At 45.9% G+C, this 24,124-nt stretch overlaps 1 protein-coding gene across 3 annotated transcripts in view; it reads left to right on the top strand.

The window, feature by feature from the left end:
* The window catches only part of ATP9A (ATPase phospholipid transporting 9A), a 181,178-nt gene that overhangs the window by 99,678 nt on the left and 57,376 nt on the right, over positions 1-24,124 (top strand). For all 3 annotated transcript variants that reach the window (XR_001888369.1, XM_017888155.1, XM_017888156.1), the window contains exons 12-14: positions 1,009-1,151; positions 2,176-2,288; positions 17,172-17,384. Coding sequence is in view for 2 of the 3 variants with exons in the window: in XM_017888155.1 (XP_017743644.1) it covers positions 1,009-1,151; positions 2,176-2,288; positions 17,172-17,384 (469 nt within the window). In the remaining variant the exon portion in view is untranslated. The remainder of the gene's footprint in view (positions 1-1,008; positions 1,152-2,175; positions 2,289-17,171; positions 17,385-24,124) is intronic.

The following is a 24,124-nucleotide window of genomic DNA, read 5'->3' as shown; positions in this document are numbered from 1 at the left end:
AGTCTTCAGCCTTCAAAAGGAAGGAAATTCTGATGCACCTTACAGTGTGGGTGAACCTTGAGAATGTTATGCTAAGCAACATAAACCAGACAAATAAACCCCCCAAAAAGCCAGAGAAAGTGTATGATTCAACTTACATGCAGTATCTAAGTTAGTTAAGTTCTGGCCAGGTGTGGTGGCTCACGTCTGTAATCCCAGCACCTTGGGAGGCCAAGACAGGTGGATCGCTTGAGCCCAGGAGTTTGAGACCAGCCTGGGCAACATGGTGTAACCGCATCTCTACTAAAAATACAAAAAATTAGCCAGGCATGGTGGCACGTGCCTGTAATTCCATCTACTCTGAAGGCTGAGGCTTGAGAATCGCTTGAACCTGGGAGGCAAAGGTTGTGGTGAGCTGAAATAGCACCACTGCACTCCAGCCTGAGCAGCAGAGTGAGACTTCATCTCACACACACACACAATGTAGTCCAATTCGTAGAAACATAAGTAGAGTGCTGGTTGCCAGGGGCTGCCGGGGCTAGGGTTGTGTGGGGAATGGGGCGTTACTGTTGACTGGGTGTGGAATTTCAGTTTGGGAAGATGATAGCGTTATGGAGGTAGATGATGCTGATGGCTGATAACAATGTGAATTCAGCTCAGTACTGTAGAATGGTAAATTTTCCGTTATGTATATTTTACCGCAATTAAAAAAATGAATATAGCATCCAAAATACATTAGCTTAAGGGATCAGTAATTTTTCTAAAAGGTGAGATGGAAACCACTACCCTTTCTGTATTTTAAGTGACTTCGGTCCATAACATGAGCTTCGGGGCGATAATGGATTTGTTCTATGTGAGACTTGACGGTGGTTCTGGATCTCGCTGAGTCTGCGTTCACCTCCGGCAGTGTGCTTCCGCAGGGAGTGAGTCCGGATGCGATGGCACTGTGTTTAGAGTCCATGTTTTTATAAAGATACAAGGAGCCTTACATCTGTCCTGTTAACCTGTTTGTCCTGGTTTTGTGACTAGTTTGCGCGTGAACCTGGACATGGGCAAGATCGTGTACAGCTGGGTGATTCGAAGGGACTCGAAAATCCCCGGGACTGTGGTTCGCTCCAGCACGATTCCCGAGCAGCTGGGCAGGATTTCGTACTTACTCACCGACAAGACAGGTGAGCCGCTTTCTGGGACCTGCACAGGATTCCCGGTGAGAGGAGATGCCTGAGGGCTTTGGCTGAGACTCTTGGGCTCTCTCTGGACATACGAGAATGCGTGTTGCTGCTATTTTATTCTCCTCATCTTTTGATGAAGATTCTTTGGTGATGAAGATGATTTTAACGGCAGCAAACCCTTACTGAGGGCGAATTATGTGCAGAGGACAGTTCTGGGGAGTTTCAGGGCAGTCACTCCTTCAGTCCCCACCTGAACCTTCTGAGTTAGGTAGTGTTTCTCTCCCCCTTCTGCAGATGAGGAAATGTGGCCCAGAGAGGGTGAGTGACTTGTCACGGGCGCATAGTAGCCGGAGTAAGCTTTAACTCAGGCAGTCAGGCCTGATCTCTGACCACACCCTGATACTGCTACACAGCCTAGCGCCTGTCAAGGCATTAGGCTATCATAGTGGTAAAGAGCAAGGATTGGGAGTGGGAAGATCTGGTTTAAGCCTCATCTCTACCACTTAATGTCCATGGGGTAGAAGGGAAACTAATGCAAAGATCCTGGGCAGCTTACCAAATCAGAGAAAAGTGAGGTTTCTGGAAGGAGAGCAACCAGGAAAGTTCTGGACAAGTCAGCATTAGGACCCTCCAGGTGGTCTCTGTAGGGCTCTGCTATTGGGGATGTATCTTTCTACTCCAGGGTCAGAATCTTTCAAGATAGAATCTGATTGCTCTAGTGTGTCATCTGTCACCCTCCTGGCCAATGGAATGGGCCAGGCCCCTGATTGACAGTCCTCTTGGACCACCTTAGGGAATGGGCGTGGTGTGGTTAATTTCCCCTGGGAAACCTAGGAAGCTGTTTTCAAAAGGGGAATGGGATTCTAGGCAGGCAAAATGCTGCAGGCGTCTACCCCAGCAGGGACAGTCCTGACCGCAGTGTGTGACATACAGCAAACTCTCCAAAGACGGCAGCTGTCATTACTATTAATAATAACAAACATCCTGAGAGACAGGCCGGCCACTCATTTGTCTCGTGTTTTAGGCACTCTTACCCAGAACGAGATGGTTTTCAAACGGCTCCATCTCGGAACAGTAGCCTACGGCCTCGACTCGATGGACGAAGTGCAAAGCCACATCTTCAGCATTTACACCCAGGTAAAGCCTTCCGTTTCAACACCCAAAACAATTCCTTGACATTTTTTTAACAGCTGTATTGAGATATAATTCACAATACTGTACAATTCACCCGTTTCAAGAGTACAATTCATTGTTTTTCTTTAAAGCATATTCAGAGTTGAGCAGCTGTCACTGCAATCGATTTTATGTTCACCCCAAAAAGAAACTCTCTACCCATCAGCAGTCACTCCCCAATACCTCCCTTCTATACCCATGACACCCACACTTCCTTTACACTTTGAATAAAATTGCATTTGGGGTCCTTCCTCACCTTCCTCATCTTCTGGGCTAATCTGCTCCACTGAAGTGCTAATGGACATTAGGAAAAACCTGTGAGAAAAGTATATGCCCAATAGATAGAACCAGAAGGAACCTGCTGGTTGATTATACTTCACGTTTACGACCATGTTGATGTTTTCCCTTTCCCTGGCTGTGAGCCAGAACACCAATAACAAATGGTCTGCTTGTGAAATAATCAGGACGTTATTACCTTTGCTTTCTCATCTACATTCAACTCAACAATCATGAGGAAGCAATTAGTTTATCAGAGATGACTTGCAGCTTATCTGTTCCTGCCTTTATTTTTCCTACCAAGTTTTCCAAAACCAGTCATTTTTCAGAGAAAGTACTACTGGCACATATCCTCCTATTCCTAAAATGTTAGACCGGTGGGTCCCCACCTTGGCGGTGTGTCAGAAGTGCTGGTGGTGTTTCAAAACAAAACAGAGCAAAAACAAGAGACATTTATTTGGGCTTGATACCCTGGAGATTCTTACTCATTAAGACTTAGGGCAGGGCGTGGCTTAGGGTTTTAAAAGTAAGACAGACACACCCCTTGCTAATTCTGAGGCACATCCAAGGCTGAGCCAGACCACATTAGACCAGCTGCATGTTGCAGCACTTGTTTGGAGATAACAAGAGAATAAGGAGGTCATATTTTGCTTAAATTCATTGAAATAGAGACCTTTTCCATAGTCAGAAGACCAGTAAGAAATATGAATGAATTATCTCTGTGTACAGGTTAAAGCAGAATCCCTGAATACTTCTTGATACGGTCATAATTGACATTTAATTTTCTGGAACATTTGTCAGTGGGCTGGATTTCCAGGCTGTCTCCTGAAAATGGCAGAGCAGGGGACAGTGTGACAGTGGGAGTAGACGTTAAGTTAGAAGAGCTGACTTGACACAGTTCGTGTCATCATCTATAACCAGCAACAAAGACCTTATTGCTGTTCCAGGCTCCATGGGGAGGTGTCGTGGCTGGTCTCCAAATGGATCCATGGACCTTTTTCAAATATGTACTTTAGCACTGTTAAGAAATGACGAGGAGCTTCCCTGGACAGGGGGGATGAGCCGCACAGCCCCCGTTTCCTTTCTGTCTCTCTGACCGTCTTCCTCTGTGTGGTGATTTGGGGTTGGTGTCTCTGGGGCTCAGTGCTGGAGCCTGCTGTGTTGCTTCCCGGATGGCCCCTCACCCTGCTTCCATCGCTCCATGGATGCTGATGGCTCTGTCTCCATCTCCATCTCTAGGCCTGACCTGGAGCTTTGGATTATAACATAGCTGAATGTTTGGCATTGCTGCACGTGGCTCATAAGGATGCTATACCTGGGACCCCTCCTGACTTTCTTCCCTCATCCCCTAAACCTGTTCTCTCCCAGGGCTCCTTGTCTCAGTGCATGCCACACCCTCCTTCCCAGTACCCCCGTCACCCCAGCTGAGAGCCACTGCCCCTTCTCCAGTACCTGCTCCCACCCGATCACTAGATCACCCTTCGGCCTTTCGTTTTTTTTCCTTCTCCCTTTCTTCCCCTCCCATCCCTCCCCTCCCACATCCCTTTCTCTCCCCTCCCCTTCCCCTCCCTTGCTTCTTTTGTAACAGGGTCTCACCCTGTCCCTAGGCTGGAGTGCAGTGGTGCAGGCACAACTCACTACAGCCTCGAACTTCTGGGCTCAAGCGATCCTCCCACCTCGGCCTCCCAGGTAGCTGGGACTACAAGTGTGCACTGGGTATGCACCACCACTCCTGGCTAATTTGGTTTCTTTTTTATAGAGACGAGGTTTCTCACTGTATTGCCCAGGCTGGACTTGAACTCCTGGGCTCAGGTGATCCTCTCACCTCCCAAAGGTTCTCAGAGTGTTGGCATTACAGGCATGAGCCACTGTGCCCAGCCACCTTTGGCCTTTTGTCTTCATCCCTTCTCACTCACTCAGCAAGGTGAAACCCTCTCTCGCCTGTCTGCCATGACCCCCTGCACAGTAGCTGCCCGGCTTTCCTTCTTGCTCTCCTCTCAGGAGCGTGGGAGCCTCTTGGTACCATCAACTCCGTGGCGGGGTCTGAGACTTCCAATGGGATCTAGCCTTGGTCTTCATCCCCTCCCCTTTCCCGCAGTTCAGCCTTCCAGGTAGGGTGAGCTGCCTCATTTCTGTGTCTTAAATTAGACCCTTCCCTCGGAGCCACCAACCCCAAATGCCCACCAGGCTCCTTCCTGGGGGGCTCATTGATTGGATTGTCACTACCTAACTCACATGCATATCAGCACCCAGCTAGATGTCTGTATTGCTCCCAGCCCCCTCTCAGCTGTGCTGAATTTTGATGATTATATTAGACAGCTTCATAGGTGGCGGTGTGTACATCCGGTGGGAGTTACACCCATGCCATGTTGCTGGTATTTTTAAGAGCTCCTGGTGTTGATGGAAGCCGTCCCATCTCAGGATATTTGTGTATTTTAGCTTTTATGGTTCATTTTTGGCTTGTCACAGATAACACTCTGTAAAGTGTTGAAACTTAGAAAACCACACTTCTTACCGTGAACCCCACCTCATACTCTTTCCTTAGGAGAAGCTCGTAAATCAGTTTGCCCATCCCGGCCTTGAGTCTCAGATAGCTGTGTGTTGTGGGGTTAGGTCTTTGCGAGGCTGGGGTGAGCTCAGAATTCCAGTACAGACCTACCCAAGTGAGGCTGTGTGCATCCTTCTCTCATGATGTCTAAAAATCCTGTCATAAGCAGAGGGACACGTGTGTGATGGGACATATGGAAGCTTTTGCATGCTTTTTTAAAACCAGTTTTATTGAGGGATGATTTACATACCTGAAAGTTCAGCCATGTTGAATACACAGTGTGGTGACTTTTAGTAAATTTACAGCTGTGGAACCATCCCAACTATCTAACCTTAGGATATGCCCACCACCCCGCACCCATTGCAGTCACTCCTCCCACCTTTAGAGCTTCGTAAGGGGTTCTTATACCAGTGGTTCTTTCTTCTTTTTCTTTCTTCTTTTTTTACTTTTTTGAAATAAAGTCTCACTCTGTTGCCCAGGCTGAGGTGCAGTGGTGTGATCTTGGCTGACTACAACCTCTACCTCCCGGGTTCAAGCAGTTCTCTGCCTCAGCCTTCCTTCCTAGTAGCTAGGATTACAGGCACCTGCCACCATACCCGGCTAATTTTTGTATTTTTAGTAGAGACGGGGTTTCACCATGCTGGCCTGGCTGGTCTCAAACTCCTGACCTCGGTGATCCATCCGCGTTGGTTTCCCAAAGTGCTGGGATTACAGACGTGAGTCACCATGCCCGACCCAGTGTTTCTTAAAGTATGGCCTTTGGAACCCCTGGGCCAGATCATTTGGGCCGAGTCAGGAGCACAAGGAGTTGTGCCCAGACCTGCAGTTTTAACAGGTGAACCAGGTGTTTCTAGAGTACACATTGGAGAACAGCTGCTTTGAAACTGAGGTTCACCTCTGTTCAGAGCATGGGTATCTAGACCTGTGGACTCCAAGGCAGAGCTTGCAAGATGACCCACCGGGGTACAGGAAGCGCCTCTTTACATTTCAATTTCATCTCTAAAATTAATGCAAAATTAAAATCTTACTAATGGTATTGAGGTTGACCCAGGGGCCCTCACTCCATATATCAGACAGGTACTTGTCAGGTCCGGTCCTTGAGGTGTCCTGAGGAAGGGGCTGGAATTCTACAGTTGTTTATTTTTCCAGTGTTGAAATGTAGGCCGCAGTTTATGAGTGTCCAGGTGACTTGTTCTAAGGATGTGATTGAACTAAACTGGCCTCATAAAGAGAGCAGGTGGTTTTAAAAGATTCCTGCAGGAAAGCTTCAGGTTATTAATACAAGGCCAAGTAAACAGTAAGAAAATGGCCCACACATTAGGAGAGAAAACCATAACCAGCTAAGGACTTGTGATTTTCCCCTGGATTATTCATTTGCTGGTACTTTTTTTTTTGAGACGGAGTCTCACTCTGTCGCCCCAGGCTGGAGTGTAGTGGTGCTGTCTTGGCTCACTGCAAACTCCGCCTCCCGGGTTCAAGAGACTCTCCTGCCTCAGCCTCCCAAGTAGCTGGGATTGTAGGCATGTGTCAACACACCCGGCTAATTTTTTTTTTGTATTTTTGGTAGACATGGGGTTTCACTATGTTGGCCAGGCTGGCCTCGAACTCCTGATCTCAGATGATCTGCCTGCCTCTGCCTTCCAAAGTGCTGGGATTACAGGCTTGAACCACCATGCCTGACCATTTACTAGTACTTTTAATAGAAAATGGAGATACAATTTAAAAACCATAAAATTTGCTCTTTTAAGCATGTGATTCTGTAGTTTTTATTTTTATTTTTTATTTTATTTTTTATTTATTTATTTTTTTTGAGACGGAGTCTCACTCTGTCTCCCAGGCTGGAGTGCAGTGGCGCGATCTCGGCTCACTGCAAGCTCCGCCTCCCGGGTTTACGTGCCTCCCGGGTTTACATCATTCTCCTGCCTCAGCCTCCTGAGCAGCTGGGACTACAGGCGCCTGCCACCACGTCCGGCTAATTTTTTGTATTTTTAGTAGAGACGGGGTTTCACAGTGTTAGCCAGGATGGTCTCAATCTCCTGACCTCATGATCCACCCTCCTCGGCCTCCCAAAGTGCTGGGATTACAGGCGTGAGCCACCGCGCCCAGCGATTCTGTAGTTTTTAATATGTTCACAACAGTGTACAAACATTGGTACTGTCTAATTTTAGAACATTTTGTCACCCCTAAAAGAAAGCTCACATCCCTTTAGCTCCCAACCCCCCTGCTCAATCTCCCCAAGCTCATGGCAGCAGTCAGTCTACTTTCTGTCTCTGGATCTGCCTATTCTGAACATTGCCTGTAAATAGAATCAAACAATATGTGACCTTTTGTGTCTGGCCCGTCTTCCGTTTAGCAGAGTATTTGCAAGGTTCTTCCTGGTTGTAGCAGGTGTATGTACTTTATTCCTTTTTGTAGCTGAATAACAGGTATGACGATTTGAAATTTAAGTTTAGACTGGGCGTGGTGGCTCACGCCTGTAATCCTGGCACTTTTGGGAGGCCAAGGAGGGCAGATCACAAGGTCAGGAGTTCGAGACCAGCCTGACCAACATGGTGAAACCCTGTCTCTACTAAAAATACGAAAAAAATTAGCCAGGCGTGGTGGCGGGCGCCTGTAATCCCAGCTACACAGGACGCTGAGGCAGGAGAATAGCTTGAACCCGGGAAGCGGAGGTTGAAGTGAGCCGAGACTGTGCCACTGCACTCCAACCTGGGTGACAGAGCGAGACTCCTCTCAAAAGAAAAAAAAAAAACAGAAATTTAAGTTTAAATCTATAATTCTCAGTGCTCCTTACCCTGAGTATATGTTATTTTGAGATACCAGCTAATTGTGTGAGAAATGCTATTTTTCATTTTGCTTTCTTACTTATTTTTATTTTTATTTTTTTGAGACAGAGTCTTACTCTCTTACCTAGGCTACGGTGCAGTGGTGCCATCACAGCTCACTGTAGCCTTGACCTCCCAGGCTCAGGTGATCCTCTCACCTCAGCCTCCCAAGTAGCTGGGACCACAGACATGCATCACCATATCTGGCTTATTTTTGTATTTTTTGTAGAGAAGGGATGTTACCATTTGCCCAGGCTGGTCTCGAACTCCTGGGCTCTAGCAGTTAGCCCACCTCAGCCTCCCAAAGTGCTGGGATTACAGGCATGAGCCACTGCAGCCAGCCCTGTTTTTCATTTTTATCATAGGATTTTAGAATTTCCTTTCTTGTTTTGTAATGTTCAGTAGTACAAGACAGTATTTATACAAAGATCAATATATATAGATGGAAGGTACTTGAAAAACTTTTCCCGCCAGGCGCGGTGGCTCTCGCCTGTAATCCCAGCACTTTGGGAGGCCGAGGTGGGCAGATCACCTGAGATCGGGAGTTCAAGACCAGCCTGAGCCAACATGGAGAAACCCCGTCTCTACTAAAAATACAAAATTAGCCGGGCGTGGTGGTGCATGCCTGTAATCCCAGCTACTCAGGAGGCTGAGGCAGGAGAATCGCTTGAACCCGGGAGGTGGAGGTTGCAGTGAGCCGAGATCGTGCCATTGTACTCCAGCCTGGGCAACAAGAGTGAAACTCCATCTCAAAAAAAAAAAAAAGAAAAGAAAAAATTTTCCCAATATGTTATATGATCAAAATATTTGAAGACAACTAGTCTGTATTACCTAGAGTTTGTGGTAGTTTATTTTACTCTTCCCAGCAAGTGGAAATATCTTGAATTCTTGTTAATAGATGTGTCTGAGGAAAACATGAAGGACTTCAGGAAATGGGAGCCTTGTGGTGCCCTGCTCCAGAGACACGTGGCCAGCACATCTGCCTGTTTCTGTAGCCTGCTTTGTACACATAAATTCATATTTTAAATCATAATCGGGGTCAGGCTCAGTGGCCCATACCTGTAATCACAGCACTTTGGGAGGCCAAGGTGGTTAGGAGTTCGAGACCATCCTGGCTAACACGGCAAAACCCTGTCTCTACTAAAAATAGAAAAATTAGGCCAGGCACGGTGGCTCACGCCTGCAATCCCAGCACTTTAGGAGGCCGAGGCGGGTGGATCACAAGGTCAGGAGATCGAGCCCATCCTGGCTAACATGGTGAAACCCTGTCTCTACTAAAAAAAATACAAAAACTTAGCCGGGCGTGGTGGTATGCGTCTGCAGTCGCAGCTACGTGGGAGGCGGAGGCAGGAGAATCGCTTGAACCGGGAGGTGGAGGTTGCAGTGAGCAGAGCTTGTGCCACTGTACTCCAGCCTGGGTGACAGAGCGAGACTCTGTCTCAGACAAACAAACAAACAAAATTTAGCCGGGCGTGGTGGTGAGTGCCTGTAATTCCAGCTACTCCGGAGGCTGAGGCAGGAGAGTTGCTTGAACCCAAGAGGTAGAGGTTGTAGTGAGCTGAGATCGTGCCATTGCACTCAGCCTGGGTGACAGAGCAAGACTGTCTCAAACAAACTGTAATTGGGATTATTTCACATACTTTGGTCTGTGAACTGTCATTTTTCATTTACTGAGTTTTTTTTTTTTTATGAGCGTGTGAGTTTGTGATTTATTTTTCTGCACACAACATATGTGCACAGGATGCACTCAGTTCATCAGTACTGACTGCCAGAGAGCGTTCTTTCTTTCTGCATCCACAGAAAACAGATACAAAGTTCAGTTTATGTTCTCTCTTTTTTTTTTTTTTTTTTTTTTTTGAGACGGAGTCTCACTTTGTCTCCCAGTCTGGAGTGCAGTGGCGTGATCTCCACCCACTGCAAGCTCCACCTCCCGGGTTCATGCCATTCTTCTGCCTCCGCCTCCCAAGTAGCTGGGACTACAGGTGCCCGCCACCACGCCCAGCTAATTTTTTGTATTTTTAGTAGAGACGAGGTTTCACCATGTTAGTCAGGATGGTCTCGATCTCCTGACCTTGTGATCCGCCTGCCACGGCCTCCCAAAGTGCTGGGATTACAGGCGTGAGCCACCGAGTTTATGTTCTCTTGAGGAAGAATTTTTTTTTTTGGTCAGTGTGGTTTTCTCTGGGACATGGAGCTTATTTCATTTTTTACTCATTCAAAAAACTTTTCATAAAAAAAGTATGAAAGTTGTTTTGCAGAAGAAATAAATCATAGAGCCAAGCACAAAGACAAAACATCGAATTCGCCTGTATTCACATCATTCAGCAGTAACCAGTATTAACACTTGGGTGGACAAAATGCCAAATACTCTGCCTTTGTGTGTCTGGATAGATGTGTTCTTTTTTTTTTTTTTTTTTTTGGGGAGGAGTCTCGCTTTTCGCCCGGGCTGGGGGGGAGGGGCCGGGTCTCCGCTCACTGCAAGCTCCGCCTCCCGGGTTTATGCCATTCTCCTGCCTCAGCCTCCGAGTAGCTGGGACTACAGGCGCCCGCCACCTCGCCCAGCTAGTTTTTTGTATTTTTTAGTAGAGACGGGGTTTTCACCGTGTTAGCCAGGATGGTCTCGATCTCCTGACCTCGTGATCCGCCCGTCTCAGCCTCCCAGAGTGCTGGGATTACAGGCTTGAGCCACCGCGCCGGGCCAGATGTGTTCTTTAGTTCTCCCTGTGTGTGTGTTTTCTTTTCAATGAGAACCCATCATATTCCTTTCTTTTTAAACTAGAGTTGACCACCAGAATTGCCTGTAAAGTTTAAAAAATATAAATATAAATATATGCCTGGGCTCTACTGCATTCTTTGGGTCTGGATCTTAAGTATGCATATTTTTAATAATCTTTTTTTTTGAGACGGAGTTTTTGATCTTGTTGCCTAGGCTGGAGTGCAGTGGTGTGATCTTGGCTCTCTGCAACCTCTGCCTCGTGGGTTCAAGCAATTCTCCTGCCTCAGCTTCCTGAGTAGCTGGGATTACAGATGCCTGCCACCACGCCAGCTAATTTTTGTATTTTTAGTAGAGATGGGGTTTCACCGTGTTGGCCAGGCTGATCTCGAACTCCTGACCTCAGGTAATCTGCCCGCCTCAGCCTCCCAAAGTGCTGGGATTACAGGCGTGAGCCACTGCGCCTGGCGTGTATATTTTGAAAAATCTTTATTGGTTATTCCTGGTTAAGAACCACTGCCAGAATAACACTATTTAATTTCCTTCTTTTCACTCTTGTCAAGGTTTTTAATGGTTTCATAACACAGTCCAGACTAGAGTAAGACAAGTGAGGAACTCACATAGCAAATTCAACCGGGTACCAAAAAAATAAATAAATAAATAAAGCAAATCACATTTTGGTGAAATTTTTTTTTTTTTTTTTTTTTTTTGAGACAGAGTCTTGCTCTGTTAACCAGGCTGGAGTACAGTGGCGCAATCTCAGCTCACTGCAACCTCTGCCTCCCAGGTTGAAGTAATTATCCTGCCTCAGCCTCCCGAGTAGCTGGGATTACAGGCGCCTGCCACCATGCCTGGCTGATTTTTGTGTTTTTAGTAGAGACGGGGTTTCACTCTGTTGGCCATCTGGTCTCGAGCTCCTGATCTCAGGTGATCCACTCGTCTTTCCCCAAAGTGCTGGGATTACAGGTGTGAGCCACCGCACCTGGCGCAGTGCAGTATTTTAAAAACTCAAGTGCAAAAAATTTATGAAGAACGAAATACTGAAATTTTAAATGAAGGCAAGATCCAACCTTGCGCTAGCACAGTTCAGCTGCACTAACTTGCCCTGGTCCTAGCCCTGGATTTACAGTTTCGGTGGCTATCAGGCTTCTCATTATTGATGTATTGGGGCTGGATTATTCTTTGTCATGGAAGGCTGTCCTGTGCCTTGCAGGAGGTTTGGCAGCATGCTACAGATTCCTATAGCACCCCTGTCCCCTCACAGTTGTGACAACCAACTATGTGTCCAGACATGACCAAACGAGAGGCAAAATCATCCAAGTTGAGAATGATGGTGGTATATGGGTACATTGAAATGTATTGTCTTTGTCTTGCATGATGATGTCTGCTCTACAACAGTAAACATTGGATTTACTCAGTCACTTAATCAGCCTGTAACTCAGCTGATTCATTTGGAGGTAGTAGCTCTGAGCCTGTCTTTGTGATGGTGGCCCTTTGAGGTGAATGAGTCATCAGCTCTGAGCTTTTTTGATGGCTCTGGTGGCAGGTTAGGGTTATGACAGAAATTCCTTATCTTTTTTTTTTTTTTTTTTTGAGACGGAGTCTCACTGCTGGAGTGCCAGTGGCCGGATCTCAGCTCACTGCAAGCTCCGGCCCTCGCCGCTTACGCCAATTCTCCTGGCTCAGCCTCCCGAGCTAGCTGGGGACTACAGGAGCCGCCGCCCCACGGGCCCGGCTAGTTTTTTTGTATTTTTTTAGGTAGAGACGGGGGTTTCACCGGTTAGCCAGGATGGTCTCGATTTCCATGACCTCGCTGATCCGGCCCCGTCTCGCGGGGCCTCCCAAATGCTGCCGGATGACAGGCTTGAGCCACCGCCGCGCCGGCCAGAAATTCGCTTATTCTTTATAGTGTATTTCTGGCTGGGCACAGTGGCTCACACCTGTCATCCCAGCAATTTGGGAGGCCGAGACAGGAGGTTGGCTTGAGCCTAGAAGTTAGAAAACAGCCTGGGCAATAGAGGAGACCTTATCGCTACCAAAAAAAGAAAAAAAGCTGGGCATGGTGGTGCACGCCTGTGGTCCCCGGTATTCAGGAGGCTGAGGTAGGAGGATTACTTGAGCTCAGATGGTTGAGGCTGCAGTGAGCTGTGATCATGCCATTTCACTCCAGCCTGGGCAACAGAGTGAGACCCTGTCTCAAAAAAAAAAAAAATGTATTTCAATCAACTGCAGCCCATTCCTAATATCCATTAATAGTGTGAATGCCCATATGTGGTGAGGTTTTAACTGCATTTGGAAAGAAAATTGGCATTCTGGTGACTCAATGCTTAATTTTTGTATTAATCTTTTCTGTAATACAGGCTGGAGTTCTTGTCGGGAAATGGCCCTAGCTGTGGATTACTAATGGGAACGGGAAGCCTATTTTCCCTGCCTTGGTGTCTCATTTATTGGCTGGGATGCTATAAATGACTCGGGGGCTTTATAGGATCCGAGACACCCACCCAGCGGCCCAAGTCAGGGCCCTTTGTATTTGGAGATCTTAATTCCTCTCCCAGTAGTGACCTGTGCTTGTTCTGAAGTCACTTCTGACCTTGTGTGGAGCTGTTCTGCCCTCCCTCCCTCCATAAGGGGACCAGTGGTTTTTCCCCAGGGCAAAAAGAGTCATAACCTGCCTCTGTGGATGCCACATCTGTTTTTGTTTTCCCCTGGTATTTTCTAAGTAAGAAGAAATGTGTGTAGGTTAAAGGGCCTATGGGGAGGAGGTTAGAGATAAACACTGTACAATGTGAAACTCTTCCATATGGGGAATGTGAGGATGTTTGAAGACTGGACCTAAGACAGGCATCATCCAAACACAGCCCCTGGTCAGTTTCAGTGCCTTAAGGATGTATGTGTATGACCATTTGGTGTACAAATAAGACTTTATTTGACAATTAAAAGAAGCAGTTTCAGCACCAATGACTATTTCCTCTCCTTCCTGGAACATTTTAGTAGGAAAGGTGGGAAAGTATTAATTTAAGAGAGAAATAAAGGTATGTGGGTGGAGGCATTGAACCTGTGGCCTGTGATGTTGGTCAGGCTATCATAGTTGTCTTCCAGTTCATTCATTGTCAGATGGTCCCCTGAGCCGCAAGTGAGGCCTTTGCGAACATCTGACTGTCTGTGGTTCTCTTTTTGCCTTGCTTGGGAGTTGTTTCACCTGGAATACAAAATCCCGTGGCTCTGTGTTATCCCATGTTTGAAATATTAGTGGAAGCATTTGTCTTTTGTAGACATGAAATCAGATTGCTTTACAAAATCCAGAAGTTCATGAAGGATGCCCTCGGTACAGCTTTTCATTTAAACTCGTGGTTACTGAAACTTGCCAAAAACAGTAATTACTTTGTCAAAGGTCTTGTTATTGCACCTAATGTTAAATAACGATTTGGTCCAGGTGCTGAGGAATGCGGACAGAAATGAAGACACATGTTCGTGGCTAGAACGTAAATTACAGAATTGAAAAAAAAAAAGTTCTCAATTTAGTCTCTCCAATAGAGAACCTTTCTGTAAATCTTTTCTTTATAATTTTAGAGTTAAATTCTTTATAATTAACAGCACTCGGCAAATAATGATTCATTTAAACCGGAGTTCTGATTCATTACTCTAATTATTGTTACCATGCAGTGCCCTTTGGCCTGGAAGTGAAACTCGTGTGCTCCTGACACCAGAGGTTAACAGAGCAGGAAGCCAGAGCACTGTGTCCCCGCAGTGACCAGAATAATTTAGTAATTGTCTAATTACCTGTGGAGTCTAATGCTACTACTAAAAATAGTATTAAAAAATTAAATGAAAGTCGTTTTCTTGTTTCTTGTAACCCATCTGTTCTCTATTTTGGGCAATCGGGTGTCATGGGTGTAAAGTGCGACTCATTTTAAAGGATCAGATCACTTCTCTCCCGTTGTATGAATATGTTTTTAATAGAATGTAGAATCTGGTAACTCCATACACATTTCTAGCCTCCATGATTCAGTTAGCTGTGGATTCAATAAGACTGTTGTAGGTGACTCTTTGTCTAAATCTGTGATTTAAAATCTGAAACTGATGTTGATTTCATAGTTGTTTCTTCTTGAAAATGAAAAAAAAAATTCATGTCAATTAAGGCCCCCCCACCACCTTGGGAATATTAAGTTATTAATTTGTTTAATTGTTCAGCAAATATCTGTTGCATACCAGACACTGCCCTGGGTACTAGAATACAGTGATGAGTAACTCACTCAGGTGAGCCTTCTGTTTTCTGTGGTCTAGTGAGAGGGAACCGTCAGGTAAATAGGCCAATTCAGACAATGAAGAGAGTAACACACGGTGTTGCTGAAACGTGACTTGCAGTGGGAAGGCAAGCGGAGTGCCATGAACCGGGGGTCCCAGGGAGAGCCTCTTTGAGGAGGTAAAGTTGAATTGAGGCCTGAATGATGAGACTGAGCAATCCAGCCCTGCGGTGAGCTGGGGGATGGGGTTCCAGGCAGATGGCACGGCAAGTGCAGAGGCCTTCAGTCAGGAAGAAGCTTGGCAGTGCCCAAAGAACAGAAAGGCCAGCATGGCTGGAGTGGAGGGAACAGGAGGAAGATGGCATGAGGGACAGCTGGAGACGCAGGCAGGTGCTGATCAGATGTGAGGGTATATGACTTGTGTTGAACAATGAGCCGTAGATTGTTAAGTGCCTTTCCTCCCCCTCTCCCGCAGTGGTCTTAATTTTCATTATACTCTAAAGCAGTAGAATCCTTGCCTAGGTAGGGGCCAGGCACGGTAGCTCACACCTGTAATCCAGGCACTTTGGGAGGCTGAGGTGGGTGGATCGCTTGAGGTCAGGAGTTTGAGACCAGCCTAGCCAACATGGTGAAACCCCATCTCTACTGAAAATACAAGAGTTAGCAGGGCTTGGTGGCGGGCGCCTGTAATGTCAGCTACTTGGGAGGCTGAGGCAGGAGAATCACTTGAACCCAGAAGGGGGAGATTGCAGTGAGCTGAGATCATGCCACTGTACTCCAGCCTGGGTGACAGAGTGAGACTCATGTCTCAAAAAAAAAAAAAAGGAAGCATAGGTGGCACCTGATGTGTGGCACAGGAACGGAGCCGCAGATGGCGTTTCCCATCCTGCTGCAGTTGGTGGTGCTGAGTGGGTTTCTCAGGATTCCTGGGGCTCAGTGTGGAGCATGGATTGAAAACCACCTCTAGTTCACTCCTCTCATTGACAGGAAACGCTCAGAGAACAGGCATCGCTTGCTGCAGGTCTCCTAGCTGCTTACCACCCATCCAAGAATAAGGCTCAGCTTTGGTTTCCCTTCAGTGCTCTTTTTACCGTGTTGCTCAAAGCCATTTTTCCAGGACTTAACCCATTCCTGGCCCTTCAGAGGCTGAGCTGTGTTGCCAGTTGTAAAGGAAGGGATGGAGAAGGCCAGTGTGTGCCACGGAGCTGCCTCTCAGGCAAGAGCCAGGGTCTAAAGTCAGCCTGCAAGGCAAAACTTGAGCACAGTTACCATTACTCCTGAAAGTCTAGCTTCACTGGAGGGCCAGGTGCCATTTTGCAGTGAGTCCCATCCAGCCAAGGTTTCCTCCGGCTGTTCCTGACGCCTTGCTGGACTGCCCTGGGTTGCTTCTTGTTGATGGTTGTTACTTGCATAGGGTACCCGATGAGGTTGTTGCCTTCTGTTGTAAACCAAGAAGATTGTGAGCTTAAACAGTGGTTCTAAGCCGAGGATGATTTTGGCCTCCAGTGGACATTTGGTGACATCTCTTGTCACAACTAGGGGAGTGCTGCTGGCATCCAGCACATCTGGCGGCTGGAGGACAGGGATGCTGCTGAACACCCTATAATGTCCCCCAACATAGGAGTACCCAAGTGGGGAAGCCCTGCTCTGAACTACCGGGATCCCTTTCAGTGCAGTGGGGTCCTCATTCTGTCAAAAGCCCCTGACACCAGAGATCGAGACCATCCTGGCTAAAACAGGAAACCCTGTCTCTACTAAAAATACAAAAAATTAGCCAGGCGTGGTGGCGGGTGCCTGTAGTCCCAGCTACTCGGGAGGCTGAGCAGGAGAATGGCGTGAACCTGGGAGGTGGAGCTTGCAGTGAGCCGAGATTGTGCCACTGCACTCCAGCCTGGGTGACAGAGCGAGACTGTCTCAAAAGAAAAAAATAAAATAAATAAAAGCCCCTGACACCACCCCAGGGAAGATAGATTCACTCAGTCTGCAGGTAGAATCATTTTCGTTCATTAAATTATAATTTTTCCCTCTGTTTATTTTAATTTTTTTTTTTTTTTGGCCAAGCATAAATGACAAACCCTGAAAATTGCATGTCATTTATTTGCAGTATCATCGTAGATATACCTAAGAGTTCTGTGTGTTGTAACAGTAGAAGAAAAGCAATAGCTGCACGGCTGTTCTTCCACACTCTCCACATCATTCCTGCCTCTGGTCATCTTCTTTATTCATTTCTCCTTCCTGTAGCAATCCCAGGACCCACCCGCTCAGAAGGGCCCGACGCTCACCACCAAGGTCCGACGGACCATGAGTAGCCGCGTGCACGAAGCCGTGAAGGCCATCGCGCTCTGCCACAACGTGACTCCTGTGTACGAGTCCAATGGTGTGACCGACCAGGCTGAGGCTGAGAAGCAGTACGAAGACTCCTGCCGCGTGTACCAGGCATCCAGCCCCGATGAGGTAAACCTGGGCAGGTGTGGCAAGGCCTGGGGAGGCCCTGCTTGTTTTCTCTGTGCTGGAATTAGGCGTTTTCTAAGGAAGCCATGTGTCAGGGCAGATAGGAGCCAGGATGGTGCAGGGCTGCTGGGAGACACATTTTCAAATACAAGAAAGAACTGCTCTTCCTCTAAAAAGAATAGCCTTGGACTTGAGGCATAACCTAAATTAGGAAAGTTAGAGATTTTGTTTTGTAACTCAAAAGGCCAGCATAACGGGGGCACAAGGTCCCATTTAAACCACATTCTTTAAAAAAGATGTAAATAATTAAGATCTTAATTAAGATAAACACATTCCTTGCAATCTACCCATTTAAAGTATGACTTTTTAATTTTATTTTTTCTTCCCCGAGATACAGTTTCACTCTGTTGCCCAGACTGGAGTGCAGTGGCATGATCTCGGCCCACTGCAACCTCCGCCTCCGGGGTTCGAGCGATTCTCCTGCCTCAGCCTCCTGAGTAGCTGGGATTACAGGCACCCACCACCTCACCCGGCTAATTTTTTGTATTTTTAATCGGTGGGGTTTCATCATGTTGGCCAGGCTGGTCTCGAACTCCTGACCTCAGTTGATCCACCCGCCTTGGCCTCCCAAAGTGTTGGGGATTACAGGTGTGAGCCACTGCGTTGGTCAGTATGTCTTCTTAGTATAGTTAGTATATTTGGGGCTTTTTTTTTTTTTTTTAACAACCATCATCACAATCAAATTAGGATATTTTTATCACCGCAAAGGAAATTCTATACCCACTTTCCTGCTGTACCCCCTTCTCTTCCTCGTTCCTCCAGCCCTAAAGCACCCACTAATCTACTTTCTACCTTTATAGATTTGCCTATGACAGACACTCCAAACAACTGGAACCATACAATAGGTGGCCTTTTGTGATCGGCCTCTTTTACTTAGTGTAATGTTTTCAAGATTCATCCGTTCATGCTTTCAAGCATTCATGAATTCAAGCATTCATGCATCAATGCTTCATTCCTTTTTATAACTGAATAATAATCTGTTTATGGATATATTACATTTTATTTATCCATTCGTCAATTAATGCATATTTGGGTTTTTTTTGTCTGTTATAGATAATGCTGCTATGAACAATTGTGTACAAGTATTTGAGTGGGTGTAGATTTCTGTTTCTCTTGGGTATATACCTAGGAGTGGGTTGGCAGCGTCGTATGGTGACTCTATAGTTAACCTTTTGAGGAATTGTCTGTCTGTTTTCCAAAAGTGGCTGCACTGTTTTATGTATCTACCAGCAACGTATGACAGTTTCCATTTCTCCACATCTTGGTCAATACTTGTTACTGTCAGTTCTTTGGATTCTGGACGTCCTAGTCAGTGTGAAGTGGTATCTCATTGTGGTTTTGATTTGTGTTTTCCCGATGGCTCCTAATGTTGAACATCTTTTCGTGTACTTATTGGCCGTTTGTAGATCTTCTTTGGAAAAATGTCTATCCATATCCTTTACCCGTTTTTACTTGGTCTATTTGTCTTTTTGTTGAGGTGTCGTTTGTTTGTTTGTTTGTTTGTTTTTGTTTTGCTCTGTCGCCCAGGCTACAGTGTAGTGGCACGATCTTCCCGGCTCTGTCTCCCAGAGTGCTGGGATTTTAGGCGTGAGCCATAGCACCTGGCCACCTTTCAATATCTTTTAATTTACTTTTTAAAATGTGAATTTTCCTATAGATATAGTTTGTATCCTCCTTTTTTCGCTTACTATTTTATCATTTCTGTTTTCCAACCATCTTGAATATTATTAAAAACATTCTTTAAGAATTGCTACCTGTGCATATGCCCATTATAATATCTTAACGATTCTCACAATTGGAACTTCTCATATTGTAGGAACTTAGGTTATTCCTAATTTTTAGCAGTGATATTTGTAAGTATTTTGCAATGAACATCCTTACACCTTATAATTCTAGAAGTGGCGTGATTGGGTTTATGAATTCAGGAGATACTTTTGAGTAGACTAGCACTGCGAGGACAGTGCTGAACAAGACAGCAGCCCCAGGCCCCTAGGGAGGAGGCTTGTGTGACACAGTATATAGCGTGTGACTCACTCCTGGGATCCAGCGTCACACTTGGGCAGTTACTTAGGCTTGCTGTGCCTCTAGATCTGTGCCATGGAACCCCCACAGTGGGGCTGTTGGGAGGCCCCAAGTAGGCAGTCATATATTTTGTGGGTCAAATTGAATGAGTATTTTTTTTTTTTTTTGAGGCGGAGTCTCGCTCTGTCACCTAGGCTGGAGTGCAGTGGCTGGATCTCAGCTCACTGCAAGCTCCACCTCCCGGGTTTACGCCATTCTCCTGCCTCAGCCTCCCGAGTAGCTGGGACTACAGGCGCCTGCCACCTCGCCCAGCTAGGTTTTTTGTATTTTTTTTAGTAGAGATGGGGTTTCACCGTGTCAGCCAGGATGGTCTCGATCTCCTGACCTCGTGATCCGCCCATCTCGGCCTCCCAAAGTGCTGGGATTACAGGCTTGAGCCACTGCGCCCGGCTGAGTATTTTTTTTTTAGAGATGGGGTCTCACTATGTTGCCCTGGCTGGAGTAGTGCAGCGGCTCTTGACAGGTGCGATCATGGCTCACTGCACCCTTGAACTCCTGGGTACGAGCCATCCTCCCACCTCAGCCTCCTGAGTAGTCAGGACTACAGGCATGCGCCACCATGCCCAGCTTTAAATGGGTGTAAGGCTCATGGCAACTATGGCCAAAGTGCTTCCCAGAATTTTTTTTTTTTAACCATTTAACTCTTCTACCAACATCGGGAGGAATCCCCATTATTTTTTAAATTCATTTCAGGAAGAATGGGGCTCCTAAAGTTCTGGACTAACTTGCAAGTATCGGTGAGCCTGTGGTTCCCGACAGTTGGGGGATGGCACAATGAAAATCTTTTCCAAAGTTCACAAATGAAAGAACGCTAGAGTGTCACCTTCCCTGTCCTGGTGCTGCTTTCTCCGTTTTTTAGGCGGTGGGATTTGTCACCTGGGAGACTCTTCCTTCCAGTCTGCAGGGTGTTTGTGAAACAGCTCAAGCTATAAAACCCAGTTCATCTGTGACCGTTGACATTTGAACCAGGCTTTTTAGGAGTGAAAAATGTTGAACCCCTGGCCAGCTTCTGAGATGGGAATTGTGTGCAGAAAGACAGAGGGGGAGGGAGGGTCGGTTTGGGTGATCGTCGTGATCTACTTGGACATGTGCCATAGTAAGTGACCAGGTTTGTCATCATTTCTTTCTGTGGCTTGGCAGGTTTAGTCTGTTTTTCCCTTTGGGAATGATACTGTGGGATAACGATGTCAGAGAGGGCCATATTTTTGGTAGCTATGGACTGGGAACCAGTAACCTGTGGGTATTTGATGGAATTCAAATTTATTTTATTTTATTTGAGCTCCTGACCTCAAGTGATCCTTTGGCCTCCCAAAGTGCTAGGAATACAGGCATGAGCCACCCTGCCAAGCCTTTTTTGTTTTTCTTGCTCTGTCGCCCAGGCTGGTGTGCAGTGGTGTGATCTCGGCTCACTGCAGCCTCCACCTTCTGGGTTCAAACGATTCTCGTAACTCAGCTTCCCAAGTAGCTGGGATTACAGACGTGCGCCACCATTCCTGGCTAATTTTTGTATTTTTAGTAGAGACAGGGTTTTCACCGTGTTGACCAGGCTGGTCTCAAACTCCTGACCTTAAGCGATCTGCCTGCCTTGGCCTCCTAAAGTACTGGGATTACAGGCGTAACCACCGTGCCCGGCGGAATTCAAATTTGAGCAAGCTCCAGATGCTGACGATCTGAGAAGCAAGTCCTGCCTGAGGCCCCTGATGCTCAGGTCAGCATCTCTGGAGGCTTTAATGCCTGTCGCCCACTCCTCTGCTCCCACTGGACTTGGATGTATTTGTTTTAGGGCTGTGCAAAGATTTTTCCGTGAGGGTCAATCTGTCATGGAATGCTTTGTGCTTCTCGGCCCCTTTTTCTCATGGTACTTTATCTCTTCTGTGGATGAATTGCACTTGAATTCAGATTTGTCTTGTTTTTCTAAGATTCTGAATCATGATTGAGATTAAAAAAAGAGCTACTTTTCCTTTGATCTTTGGTGTCTTCAGAGGCCAGTGTTACCTTTTTGCTGTGTGTGTGTGTGTGTGTGTGTGTGTTTTATTTATTTATTTATTTATTTGATACAGAGACTTGCTCTGTCGCCAAGTCTGGAGTGCAGTGGTGCGATCTCGGCTCACTGCAAGCTCCGCCTCCCGGGTTCACGCCATTCTCCTGCCTCAGCCTCCCCAGTAGCTGGGAATACAGGCGCCTGCCACCACGCCTGGCTAATTTTTTTGTATTTTTAGTAGAGACGGGGTTTCACTGTTTTAGCCAGGATGGTCTCTATCTCCTGACCTCGTGATCCGCCTGCCTTGGCCTCCCAAAGTGCTGGGATTACAGGTGTGAGCCTTTGCGCCCGGCCTTGCTGTGTGTGTGTGTGTTTTTTGTTGTTTTTTTAACAACTTTTATTATTTTGTATTCCATAGTTATTTTATGTCTATAGTAGAACACTTGAATGCATTATCAGAAAAGTAAAAAGTAACCCATAATCTTACTAAAGGTATAGTCATTGTTAATGTCTTCCTGATCAGCCTCCTAAACTACTTCAGAGGCCGCCTACTGCCAAATACAAATAGGTTTATCTAAAATGCCTCATGAGGCTCAAAGGAGGCTAAATCTAGTTCAAGTGAAATCTTTCAGAAAGTTGTACTGTTTCCAAGTCCCTGTAGGATTCCACATAGACTTGACTGGCTCTAGAATTGTGCCTTTGAAATTCAATATCAATAAAACATTGCTAGTCTAGGCAAGGTCAGTTTATGGAAGACGTATAGAAACCAGTATGCATTTTACTTGGGAGCTGCTGGAGTAATTTCTACCAGTTGGCGTAGGATTCATTTCCTGTAACAGAAAGCAGGATTTCCTAAATTGGTTTCCTGTGTACATTCCAGTTTGGGAACCTTGAAGTGTCTTTATTCAGCTATTGATTACAGCCTGGGGGCGCTGGGCCCTCCCTGCCACCGTACAGTAACTCACCGGGGAAATGAAATAGATACAGTCGGACCCGGAGGAGCGCTGCTCAGATGCTGGAGCCAGCAGGCCTCGGCCCTGACAACATCCCACCATTTCCAGGATGTTCCACAGCGTTGAGAGTGGGGGGTGGGGGATGGGGGGTGGTGGAGAGTGGGAGTGGGGGCCGTGGTGATAATGCAACTTTCCAAGCCTTTGTTTCTTGATGTGAGCCAGGAGGTGCTGTCCTGCAAGCAGCTAGGATCAGCTCTGTCCATGGGTCATTCACTTGTCTTTTCCATGAATTCTTTCATATTAAAAAAATTTTTTTTTTGGCCGGGTGATTTTGAGACAGAGTCTCACTCTGTCATCCAGGCTGGAGTGCAGTGGTGTGATCTTGGCTCACTACAATCTCCACCTCCCGGGTTCAAACCATTCTCCTGCCTCAGCCTCCTGAGTAGCTGGGACTACAGGCACCCGCCACCATGCCTGACTAATTTTTGTATTTTTAGTAGAGACAGGGTTTCACCATGTTGGCCAGGCTGGTCTCGAACTCCTAACCTCAGATGATCCACCCACCTCAGCCTCCCAAAGTGCTAGGATTATAAGTGTCAGCCACCACGCCTGGCCAAAAAAGCTTTTAAAATCACAAGTACTAATGTCCTCACTACAGAAAAGGGAGGAATTATAGAATCAAAAAGAAGATAAAAAATAACTTGTGATTTTTACCACCTGGCTTTAACTACTACTGTTTATGTTCTGGTATAGATTTTCTCAGACGTCTTCTAAATATATGCATATTTAAATATATATATATTATTTTATGTGTATTTATATAATATATAAGACATGCACATTTATATAATATGTAAATATTTACATATTATATAAATGTAAATATTTACATATTATATAAATATATGTTATGTAAACAAATATATATTATGCAAACTGTATATTATACAAATATATATTATGTAAATAAATATAATTTAAATAAATATTGACATAATATATAAAATAATGTTTACTTTGTGTGTGTGTGTGTGTGTGTGTGTGTGTATATATATATAGAGAGAGAGGACCAGTACAGAATCATGCTGTAGTACATATAATTGAACAGGAAGGAGGGTGAATTAAGTAACTTCCTTTAGAAAGTCACATGGCTTTCTGAGATTGCACCACTGCACTTGAGCCTGGGCAACAGAGCGAGACTGTCTCAAAACAATTAATTAAAAGAAAGTCATATGACTTTCACATTTCTGTAGGACTTATGCTTGTGTGCAGGTATATGTGTGTGTGTGTGTATGTGTGATGTATTTGCCCATGTACCGTGTGAGTATGTGTGTGCACATGGATGCACATGTGTGTGTATGAATGAAAGCTGCTTGCCGTATTTCACCCTGCCTTGAATAGCTGAATAATTCCAGAGCAATGCCTCAGCAGTTCGAGGTCACATGCAGAGTGTCTGCGTGGCTAGCACATGCTCGTGGCACAGAGTGAGAAGCCCGTCTCTCTCCTTCCCTGCCTTCCATTCTCCCAGGCTCCTTCCTCTGAGGCACCCACTGTTATTAATATCTGAGTATCCTTGCAGGGATAATTATTTGCATGTATTAGAATGACCCACACCCTTCATTAAAAAAAAAAAATATATATATATATATATATATATATATTTTTTT

The sequence above is a fragment of the Rhinopithecus bieti genome, unplaced genomic scaffold (genome assembly GCF_001698545.2).
Source record: "Rhinopithecus bieti isolate Rb0 unplaced genomic scaffold, ASM169854v2 scaffold_15834, whole genome shotgun sequence".
Classification (NCBI taxonomy): domain Eukaryota; kingdom Metazoa; phylum Chordata; class Mammalia; order Primates; family Cercopithecidae; genus Rhinopithecus; species Rhinopithecus bieti.
Note: the sequence above shows the minus strand (reverse complement) of the source record. Positions and strands in the feature narration are given on the sequence as shown.